This window comes from Sciurus carolinensis, chromosome 3 (assembly GCF_902686445.1).
Source record: "Sciurus carolinensis chromosome 3, mSciCar1.2, whole genome shotgun sequence".
Lineage (NCBI taxonomy): Eukaryota > Metazoa > Chordata > Mammalia > Rodentia > Sciuridae > Sciurus > Sciurus carolinensis.
This window is the reverse complement of record NC_062215.1, coordinates 47,112,780-47,124,881: the sequence shown is the minus strand read 5'-3', so window position 1 is coordinate 47,124,881 and position 12,102 is coordinate 47,112,780. Positions and strand designations below refer to the sequence as shown.

The 12,102-nt window shown below is 37.9% G+C and overlaps 1 protein-coding gene across 1 annotated transcript; it reads left to right on the top strand.

The window, feature by feature from the left end:
* The first annotated feature begins 2,151 nt into the window (after window positions 1-2,151).
* LOC124979327 (uncharacterized protein C12orf71 homolog) lies at window positions 2,152-3,352 on the top strand. Its single transcript, XM_047543811.1, has 2 exons — window positions 2,152-2,848; window positions 3,180-3,352. The coding sequence occupies exons 1-2, from the start codon at window positions 2,152-2,154 to the stop codon at window positions 3,350-3,352; spliced, it is 870 nt and encodes a 289-aa protein (XP_047399767.1).
* The last annotated feature ends 8,750 nt before the right edge of the window (window positions 3,353-12,102 follow it).

Genomic DNA, 12,102 nt, shown 5'->3' with positions numbered 1-12,102 from the left:
TCATGGTTACTGGCAAACAGACTTGCTTTTTGGGTTATTGTGACATTTTAAATTTGAATATTATTTATTTTTTGAAATAAGTGATATATAGTCACATGGTTCATAATTCAAAAGGGATCTGGGGGTGTTGTTTAATGTAGAATGTTTCTCTAGATGTGAGGCCCTGGGTTCCATCAACAGCACTACCCAACAAAAAAAACAATGAGAAACAGAAAATTCAAAAGGTACCAAGTGTTACAGAGTAATAATTCTATATCCTACCATCTTTTTCCTTATTTGGAGACAACCAATGTTAAAATTGTCTTGTTTCTTCTGGAGATGTCTGCACGTATACTGCATGTATTAGCAAATATTTTGTGTGTGTGTGTGTGTGTGTGTGTGTGTGTGTGTGTGTTGGCTCTTCTCTTTTTGCCTTCCGGCCCACTATCTACCTGTTACAGTTTCTATATGAGGTGTTCCCCAAAGGCTCCTGTATTCATGGAAGAATTATTGGAAATGAAAAACTTGGATTGTGAGCGTGGTAATCTAATCAGTTTATCCGAGTTTGAATGGACTGCCTGGATGGTTACTGTAGGCATGTGGCGTGTAGCTGGAGGAGGTGGGTCACAGGATGCTGGCCCTGGAAGCATTATTTTTCTTCCCCATGTTTCCCTTTCTGTAATTCTTGGTCCTCCATCAGCTGAGCAGCTTTCCTCCACTGGGCCCTTTCCCCATCATGTGCTGCCGCATCTTGGACCCAGAGCCAGGAAGCCAGTTACCTATGAACTCTGAAATTGTGAGGCCCAAAGAAACATTCCTCTCTAGGTTGTTACTGTCATATACTTTGCTTATAATGACACAAAAGTGACTAAAGTGAGGGGATGGGTCTGTGGTTTTCTATCCCCTTTGTCTCCTCCCACGCTTTGGGCTCCCATGTGTCCCTCTGTTGCCACTGTAGCCAACAGCCTCAGAACACGGACTTCTGACAGTTGCACTTGGTAGTTTCTGGATTCAGGATGTGAAGGACTTCAGCTGTCCCGTCAATTCCTCAGGAGTTGGCTGCATCTCTTTCCCACAGGCTGTCACAAGAGCCAGGCATGACAGAGTCTGTAATGTATGTGTGTGTGTGTGTGTGTGTGTATGTGTGTGTGGGTGGGTGGGAGTGTGTGTGTGTGTGCACTTGTGTGAGTTTGAGGGAGAGGGAAGGTGAAAGACAGAGGAAGAGAGAGCGAGAAAGGGAGAGTGAGACATCAGAAAAGCCATTGAATGTGTATTCTCTGCCCCAGTGACATACTGGGGCCTCATGGGAAATGCTGGCCTGTAGATGCCATCAGATGATGGGAGGATGGGCATTTAAATAGCTGTGTTCATTGTAGAAAGTAATTTAGTATCAATTATCATAACTTTAAATTTTTGTGAACTTTGATCTAATAATACAAACTCCAGGAAAAGAGAGGCAGAATTTTGTGGATAAGGAGGTTTACTATTATTAATAAGACCATCATTAAGGGTCTTAATCATCTACGAGTCCTTGATCACCTATGTTAATGGCCATTAATAGATGCTAAACAATGAGTTAATGAGAAGGGTTAAGAATTAAAGGACATTCACATATGTGTTTCCTGTGGGCTTTGCCATAAAATTTAATAATCTCACTTTCTTTGATATGACATTCATACATACATGATATGTTCATACATGTAAAATTAATACATTTATATGTAGATACAAAGGAAAAGAGATTATAAAGAAATGCACTAAACTCTTTCCCTGATAATTATCATTTTCCCTGGATGGTGGGATGGGAGTAATTATTTTCATCTTCCTACTTTCCTGTATTTTTGAAATTTCCTATGACTAACTTTTCTGATGGGTGGTTCTTCCAATTGTAGTCATTAGACAAAGCATGAGAGGTACCAGGTGGCGATGCTCAGTGCAGAAGTTCAGCATAGAATAGAGTAAGATTTTAAAGATAAAGAACTGCCTCTTCGCCCCTTGACTGGAGAGTGCAGGTATAGGATGCACTTCTGCCTGAGGAGGATAGTTGTGAATGGAAAGAGGAATGGGCATTATTTGCTAAAGTTCAGGACTCTCTTCCCAATTTTCCTACTAATGTTTTCTTCAGACATTTCCACTGTTGAGGGAGACCAGCCATTTGAGCCCTTGGACTCCATGGAAGACTCATCGTCCGGCAGCTGCAGCCCTGATTTGGAGGACTGCATTTTGGAATCCAAATCCAACGAGAGCCTCTCCGTCGGCTATTTCCCCTATGAGGACAGCACAGACTGTGAGGAGGAGATCATTCCCTGTGAAGACTTGACTTCTGAGGGCTCTTCCTGCCACTCCCTCCCTCCCGTCCAAGGGGCATGGGGAACGGAAAGTGTAAGGAGACCCATGGGGAGAAGAAATGAAATTCAGGAGAACCCAGAGAACCTTGGCCAAGAAGCCATCACCAAGGACTTGGATGCCCATCTGGACTGTGATGGTGAAGACTCAGTAGGTCACCAGGCTCTGAGTGAAAACGACCAGATCATGGACGGGTGCGCACAGGAGAGGATAAGCCAGACCATCGGGGAACTGGATGATCCATTGACAAATACGTGTGCATTTCTTGACAATCAGAGAGATGACAAAGACGATGACCCTGTGCTCACTGATTCTTCTCAGGAGGAGGATCTCCAGCCGTTCAGAAATCTCTCTCCCCTTCTGGATCTGGTCAGTCATCAAGAACATGAAACTTGTCAGGACTTGCCCAAGTGTAAACCACTAGAAAATGGAGTCATCCAGCAGTTCTTAGAAAAGACTCGCTGCCCTGAGGAAGATGAGATTATTGAGGTGAGCACAGAGCAGCCTCACTGCAGGGCTGCAGGTAGGCTCAGTGGGGGTGCCAGGGTGAAGAGCACGGAGCCATTGTACCTGCTGTGAAGCAGAGGTGGACACCAGGGTCTGAGCAGATGAGCAATGGGAAAAGGACCACAGCAAGGAAGACGAGTGGGGAAAATGTCAAAGAGCACTGAGGGAGACAGGAGAGGGAGGAGCAAAGAGAAGGACTGATGATACTACAGTGTGTGTGCGTGTGTGCGTGTGTGTGATGATTAGAGTACTGAAACTTTGCATTGACAGTTGGCTAATTTTGGTAAAATTTAAATTAGATATCCATAAATGCCTGATTGTCTCTAACTCATCCTCTTTCTTGGCAGATGGAAACTGCGGAGACCTGCACTGCAGAAAATCCCTCCGTCTCTTCAGAGCTCTCAAAGGAGGGGAACGGGCCCTTGGTCGAAGAAAACACGTGTTGTCTGAATTTCTGGCGCATCTTCCACTGGCTCAGGAAGCAAGTGGCCTCCTTCCTGCCAGGGAGAAATCGCCCTGACAGGGCCAAAGAGGGCTCCATTTGGCTGGCACTACAGAGAAGACATTTGGTTGGAGGAAATAGAATTCTACCTCAAGAATCCTTCTAGTTAGGAAACCCTGTACACCCAGAATTTTAGTGGTTAGCATAGCTCCTATTGTACATTTACCATGGTTTTAAGTTCTTCCAATAAACAGAATTAGTGTTCTTGTTATCCATGTCTTCCTCCTCTTCCATCATAACATCAGGGCCCAGGTTGAAAGTATGTGTATTGACTAGAAGACTGAAATTGATTTTCAGGACATTTAAGGGAGCATTACACTTCTTAAACAGAAGGTATTTTTTTCTCCCTTCTTATATCACTTCTTACTGTATTTCTCCCTATTTTGTGTATTATTTTACACATTTTAATCCCTTTTATCATTAACTCCTATCTGAGGTGGCACTTAATTGAACTTTCCCATGAATCTCCTGCCATCTGTGACAGCAACTCATTCTTCCCTTATCTCACATGACCTGAGAATGATTAGGACTTTGTCAAATGTCCCACAGTTGGAGTTTTCTGTCAGGTTACTATAATCGAAGTAAGATGCTGCACTTTGGCAAGAATCCCCAGAAGCTTTGTTCAGCCTTCCTTGCATGGAATGATAAAATAAGGATATCTTATTTTATCCTTTGAAACTATATCATAATTTCATAAATGGCAGCCGGGTTCAGCAGTGCATCCTTTACCCCAACTGCTCTGGTTACTGAAGCAGGGGGATCACAAGTTCAAGGTCAGCCTGGGCACCTTGGCAAGACCATGCCTCAAAATAAAGTATAAAACAGGCTTGTGGGTATAGCTCAGTGTCAGAGTGCTTGTTTATTGTGTCTAAAGTCCCAGGTTTCAGCCCTGGCACTGCAAAAGAAGGGAGAAAGGAAGGAAAGAAATAAAGAAGGAAGTAAGTAATAAAGGAGGAAGGAAAGAAGGTAAAGCATGTTATCTGGAATCTCTAGGGAAGTAGAATAAGTAGGAAATTTTAGGTCAGGTGTGGTGGTGCATGCCTCTAAACCCAGCTGCTCAGGTAGCTGACCCAGGAAGATTACAAGTTCAAAGCCAGACTCAGCAACTTAACAATGTCCTAAGCAACCCAGCAAGACCCTCTCTCTAAATAAAATACTTATTTTTAAAATGACTGGTGATGTGACTTAGTGGTTAAGTGCCCCTGGGTTCAATCCCCAGTACCAAAAATAGACAGATCAACCAATAGAAGATTTTATACATAAAGAGAGAAACTTTTATAAGGAATTGACTCATGGTGTTATAGAGCACAGAAACAATCAGGATTTCAGTCAGACTCTGAAAACCATGATGATGGTAACTCATAATCTTTTATCAGTGAAAAACAGATCAAGTTAATCAATATAGGAGGTTAGGAAGATTTGTAGGTGTATGAACTCAGTCTCAAATTCACTCAGGCAGGACAAATTTGCAACTCTTCTGATGGTGATTATTAGGCACTCTCTCATAAGAACCCTTCGTTGATAGCCTCCAGCTTTACTTACTTTTGGTAGGACTGACACAAGCGTACATCTTAAGTTACATTAAAAAAGCATTGTTTTTCCTTTTAAATGTCCATGTAGGATTGTGCTTTTAGGCTGAACTCTTCTTCCAGATGTTTAAGGCCAAGTTGGTCAAAACTGACCTAGTTCCTATCTACTCTACCAGTTACTAGGACTCTATCTACTCTACTCCTGTCGGCTGAGATATAAAACCTTATTTGCAACAGGTTACTTCATCCAACTCTACAACATCAAATGACATGAATAAATACCAACCAAATTTGTAATTTTTCTAAAAATCTGAGACTTTTGCTACACACAATTTTAGTTTGGAGAACACCAACATGGCAAAGTTCTTTCTTAAACTTTATATTTAAGTTTAACTTTTAAAATACAATTTAGAATCAAGAGTGTATGGTAACAATAATCACAGGTATTCATGAGTTAATATAAATCATATGATAGCCTTAAATCTCTTATTCATTTAGGAAACAGTGTTAATGATCAGAAATCAACTTAGTCAAAGCAAACAGATATAAGACAGGTCTTCAAATGAGATTGTGGCCCTTCTATGTCAGACACAATGTGTAAAAGATAGCACTTATTGATTACCTTGTCAGTAACTTAAATAAACTTTCATATTATAAACTTTTGTATAACACATAGACACGGCTTAGACAGATATAGTTCTCATATCCATACATATACCTAGCTGCATTTATTTATGGTGTTAACTATATTGTTATATCCTAAATAACAGTTGATTTTTTAACAAATTACAATGTAATCATTTAAGATTTTAAAACAAGCATGAACCCTAATTCTTTTAAAATTTAGTTTCCCCAAGTAATAAAACCTAAAAAACAACAAGAAAATTATCTCCATAGATAAGAGCAGATCATTGTTTCAGACTTTGCTTCATATTAGCCCATTAAAGTCCAAATAACTTTGTGCTAATTATAGCCAATTTAATCACAAACACAAAGTTTTTGAGAATTATCTTCCACAAATGTTCTACAACTTACTTAGACATTCTCAATTTTACGTCTTAGTTTTGTCCTCTTTCACCTTACACTTTAGCACAAGAATATTACTTTACCATACAAAATACGTTCTCATCCAGAACCACTTCTTTTACTTTTTTAGTTTCAATACAAAAATTTATTTCCATAACTATAATTTCTTTTATTTTTTTTTTTAGTTCTGAATCTTAAATTCATAATCTGAAACAGTGCTTATCAATGTTATCTGTGCATTTAATTTACACAATAAATTTCATCTCAACTGCTGGGATGGTCACTCAGTCTCTCCTTTACTCACAGGAATAGCTCCCCCCATTCAACCCAAGGCAGATTCACCCATCTCTTAACTCTACAGCAGCCTTATATCCTCAGTATGGCAGTATGGTTCCTTGGAGAGTCAGGCCTGCTCTCAGGTCCCACCTGGAGTACCAAATTTGTTGCTGAAAACTCGGTCTTTGTCCCTGATGCCAATCTAATAACTAGGACACAATTTTGAGAAACAGGAAAAGGAAAGGCTTATTACTTTGCTAGCAAAGGAGAAACACAGGGGACTTCTGTCTCAGAGGGTGTGATTCTCTTGATTTAATTTTTCTAATGACTGGTGCTGCTGAACATCTTTTCATGTGCTTGTTTGGCCATTTGTGCATCTATCTCTTTTGGAGAAATACCCTTTCAGATGCTTTGCCCATTTTCTTATACATCTAAAAAATTTAAAAGCAAGATCATAGACTGTTACCAATGTTTGAGAGAGGAGAAGGGAAAAAGAACTGGAGGAGCCTGCTGGGCTCAGAAAAAATAGATTATTGGAAAATTAAAATGAACATAAATAGAATAAATATCTTGATTTGTACTTAGACTATGAATTTCTTTGCCACATTTCTCTCAAATGTCTTGTCACTGGTATTTTTCTGAAGAATGTACTTTTAAATGTGATACTCAATTTTTTGATAAATTTATTGCAGATGTTTTAAACTTTGGCAAAGTTTGACAACCAGAGCTTATATTTGAATTAATATAATATAGCAACATATTTGGATTCAATTTTGAAATGAGGTGTGGACCAAAATTATTATTAAGGACATTTTGGTTTCTAGATTTCTTAATTTTGCAAAACATTATTTTTATATGATATTGTGCTCTATCACAAGTTGAGTCCCTATAATGAACATTAGCTAAATTTTTTCATATTAAAATTTAATTTTTGACTCCTTTTTCTAGTATGAGGTAACTATATCTCTATGTCTTCTATTCTGTACCATTGATTTGCCTATTTTGGTGCCAATACCATGCCATTTTTGTTACTATTGTTCTACAGTAGAGTTTAATGTCTAGTATTGTGATACCTCCTGCTTTACTTTTTCTGCTCAGGATTGATTTGGCTGTTCCAGGTCTCTTATTCTTCCAGATGAAGTTGCTTTCTCTATTTCTATGAGGAATGTCATTAGGATTTTAATTGGAATTGCATTGAATCTATATAGTGCCTTAGGTAGAATGGCCATTTTGACAATTTTAATTCTGCCTATCCAAGAACATGGGAGATCTTTCCATCTTCTAAGGTTTTCTTTAATTTCTTTCTTTCGTGTTCTGTAGTTTTCATTGTAGAGGTCTTTCACCTCTTTTGTTAGATTGATTCACAAGTATTTTATTTTATTTTATTTTTTGAGACTATTGTGAATAGAGTGGTTTTCCTAATTTCTCTTTCTGAGGATTCATCACTTATGAATAGAAATGCATTAGATTTATGTGTATTGATTTTATATCCTGCTACTTTGCTGAATTCATTTAATAGTTCTAGAAGTTTTCTAGTGGAGTTTTTTGAATCCTCTAAGTATACAATCATGTCATCTCCAATTGGTGACAGTTTGAGTTCCTCTTTTCCTATTTGTATCTCTTTAATTTCTTTTGTTTGTCTAATTGCTTTGGCTAGTGTTTCAAGGACAATGTTGAATAGAAGTGGTGAAAGAGGGCATCCCTGTCTTGTTCCAGTTTTTAGAGGGAATGCTTTCAGTTTTTCTCCATTTAGAATGATGGTGGCCATGAGCTTAGCATAGATAACCTTTACAACGTTGAGGTATGTTCCTACTATTCCTGTTTTTTCTAGTGTTTTAAGCATGAAGGGGTGCTATAGTTTATCAAACACTTTCTCAGCATCTGTCAAAATAATCATATGATTCTTATCTTTAAGTCTATCAATGTAATGAATTACATTTATTGATTTCCAGATGTTGAACCAGACTTGCATCCTTGGGAAAAACCCCACTTGATTATGGTGCACTACCTTTTAAATATGTTTTTGTATGCACAAATGGTGCTGGGAAAACTGGAAATCCATATGCAGTAAAATGAAAGTAAACATCTCTCACCCTGCACAAAACTCAACTCAAAATGGATCAAGGACTTAGGAATTAGACCAGAGACTGCACCAAATAGAAGACAAAGTAGACCCAAATCTTCATCATTTTGGCTTAGGATCAGACTTCCTTAACAAGACTCCCAAACACAAGACATCAAAGCAAGAATCAATAAATGGGATGGACTCAAACTAAAAAGCTTTTTCTCAGCAAAGGATACAATCAATGATGTGAAAAGAGAGCCTGCAGAGTGGGAGAAAATCTTTTCCACACACACTTCAGATAGAGCACTCATCTCCAAAATTTATAAAGAACTTACAAAACTTTACACCAAAAATACTAAGAACCAATCAATAAATGGGCCAAAGAACTGGACAAACATTTTACAGAAGAAGACATACAGGTGATTAATAAATATATGAAAAAGTGTTCAACATCTATAGTAATTAGAAAAATGCAAATGAAAACAACTCTAAGATTTCATCTTACTCCAATTAGAATGGCTACTATCAAGAACACAAACAATAATAGATGTTGGCGTTGGATATGGGGAAAAGGGCACACTTTTACATTTCTGGTGGAGTTGCAAATCGGTGCAGCCACTCTGGAAAGCAGTATGAAGATCCCTCAGAAAACTTGGAATGGACCCACCTTTTGACCCAGTTATCCCATTCCTCGGTTTATACCCAAGGACTTAAAATTAGCATACTACAGTAACGCAGTCACATCAATGTTTATAGTAGCTCAATTCACAATAGCTAGATTGTGGAACCAACCTAGATACACTTCAACAGATGAATGGATAAAGAAACTGTGATATACATACACAATGGAATATTACTTAACCATAAAGAAGAATGACATTATGACATTTGCCAGTGAATAGATGGATCTGGAGAATATCATGCTAAGTGAAATAATCTAATCCCCAGAATCCAAAGGCCAAATGTTTTCTCTGGTAAGTGGATGATGATATATAATGGGGGGGGGTGGACAGGGGTGAAAGAAGAATGGAGGAACTTTAGATTATGTAGAAGGAAATGAGACGGGGGGTATGAAAAATGGTGGAATGAGACAGACATCATTACCCTATGTACATGTATGATTACACAAATGGTATGAATCCACATTGTACACAACCATAGAAATGAAATGATGTACCCCATTTGTGTAAATAAAAATGCAGTCTTAAAAAAACCCCAAAAACTAAAAACTAAAAAACAGGCAGTCAAGTATATAACTTACAGTTTTGTAGTACATAAGCCTATAGAATCTTCCATGCCTGATATTGACTTCCTTTCTATCTTCCATAACTGAAGCTTGCTTGAAGTATTAAATTGGAATTATAATTTGAAAAAATTTTAATTTTCAAGTTTGATTTGCAATAGAATTCACAACAGTGTCAAATTCTCCTCCTCCTGCTTTTGACAGAAATTCCAAAAACTTTGCCTTCATTCTTGACTTTTCTAGGCCAATCATTATATTGTTTATAAAAATTCAGATTGTCTTCCTCCTTTCTCTCTCTTCACTGGTCTTTGGCATCAACAAAGACCTTCTGAGCAAAGTTAAATAATAGTAATAGAGGTTAATGATAGAGAACATCCTTGTCTCGCTTCTGATGTCAAAGGGAACATAGCTAACATTTCTCCATTAAAACTGTATTTACTTTTGGCTTTAAGAAAATACCCTTTGAAATGGAAACACTGTTCACCCTAAGTGAAGATTTACTTTAAATCAGGGAAAAAACCTTGAATTTTATCAAATGTTGAGTCTCTGCTATATTAAACTACTTTTTAAAATATAAAACCATCTTTCTATTCCTGAGCATATCCAAGTAGATCCCCTACAGTAATCCATAAATATTCAGTATGAAACAATTTAGCTTACATTGACTATAGGGATTCAAATTGTGATAGAGCACAGAAATACAGAAAGACTGGCTTTCCATAAAGATAGGAAGCAAAAAGCCAGACAATTTTTGGCAAGTTGTTGCTGAGGTGAAGAAGGGTTACCTGTGACTTTGGTCCATCCTCAAGAGTGTGAGGAGGTAGAAACCCATGAGTTCTGTTGGGCATGGTATCTCAAACACTTTCTATAGGTAGCAGTCAGGAAATGCCTTTTAAAATTATGAATACAGTTACTCACGGACAGCAAATTCTGTTTTACACATTTATCCTGTAAAGACACATTGTTCATATGCCTGATGTGACACATGTACAAGTTTATTTCATCACAATTAGTAGTAGCAAAAGGTCAGAAAGCAGATTAACTATCCACAACATGAGATGGGTTAAATAAATTATGGTAACACTCTTAGAAGGAAATAAAATACAGCCCTAAGGATCATGAGAAGCCTTTCCATTCACTCAAGTAGAGAAATTGCCAACATATATCATGAGCCCACAAGACAGTTTTAGAACAGGATTGTTTTATATGCTGGCATCGGTGAGTTGAGAAAGGGTGGACAGGTACATATATCTGCTTTACCTTCAAAACACCCCTAGAATTCACCTTGTTCTTACAAAGCCCAGGTGCAAAACATCCTCAGCCCTCACAGGTTTCACTGGAACAGTCTCAGAATGGGTCTCTGCTCCTCTTTGACCCTTGATCACTTGCCAACAGGGTGGTGAGGGTGTTATGAGACGCTGAGTCAGAGTCTGTCCCTCTGGTGCCATCCTATCTCTTCTGACAGTAAGCCAGGCTCCATAGACCCACTCCCAAAGCCTCCTCTGGCTGCTCTGCTCCAGCCACACCAGTTCTTGGTGTTCCTCCAGCACTCTGGGCATGTTCTGTCTTCTAGGGTTTAGCTGTTTTCATTCATAAACCTGTTACCACCCTTCTGAATGGCTCTACCCAGGACACCCACAGAGTCGGCTTCCCCAGTACCTTCAAGTCTTGACTTAAGAGCCATTTTCTCAGGCAGGTTCACCTTGATCTCTGTTTCTAATTCTTCAGATCACTCCTAGTGTTCAATATTTCAATTATCCAAATATCAAATATTTTATTTTCATTGATATCAATATGTTGATCCAAAATATCAAGATTTCCTATCCATTTTTTTCCTGTTTTCTCCCCCCATCATAACACTTGTCATTGTTTATGTTTCTTACATTTCTTTTTCTATTTTTAAACATTTTTCTTTCTTCCACTGGAATGAAAAGTCTGTGAGGGCTAAATTGCTTTGAGGAAATCTCCTTGTTTATTACTGAAGCATCAGTGCCTGGCTCATAGTTAGTCAGTGCTCAACAAATGTTTTTAGAGTGAATAACTGAACTAAACGATGAATATGATTGTAATATTTCTGGAAGACTACCTAGGAAACTGAGGAAGGGACTTTAAGGAAGGGACCTAGGTATTCTTGGGTAGGAGGCAGACTTTTCATTGTTCATCCTTATATATGGCAAAATATAAAATATATATTGGATATTTTACCAACTAAAGTGCACATACATAAATTAATTCAAAATTTAAAAATATTCCTGTACCTGACAGTCCCTATTACTCCAATAGTCAGCCTTTCATATGAAATTGTTGCCAACCCAGTTATGAATAATGTTCTTTGATTCTAGTTTTAACATACATTTGTATATGAAGGGAGGTTAAGAACACAAATTTCAGAGGTGTGTATGTTTTCTGTGAACTGAGTGCACGTATGTTGCCCATTTTCTATTATTTTAATGTGTTTTTTATTGATTTAGAGTGAGTGTTAAAAATTAGTGACAGAAGTTACTGTTTTTCTACATTTTTATTGGTGCATTATAATTTATTCATAACAATGGAATTCCTTGTTACATTTTATACATGCACATGATATAACAATATAGTTGGGTCAATATCATTCTCCAGTATTTCCCCT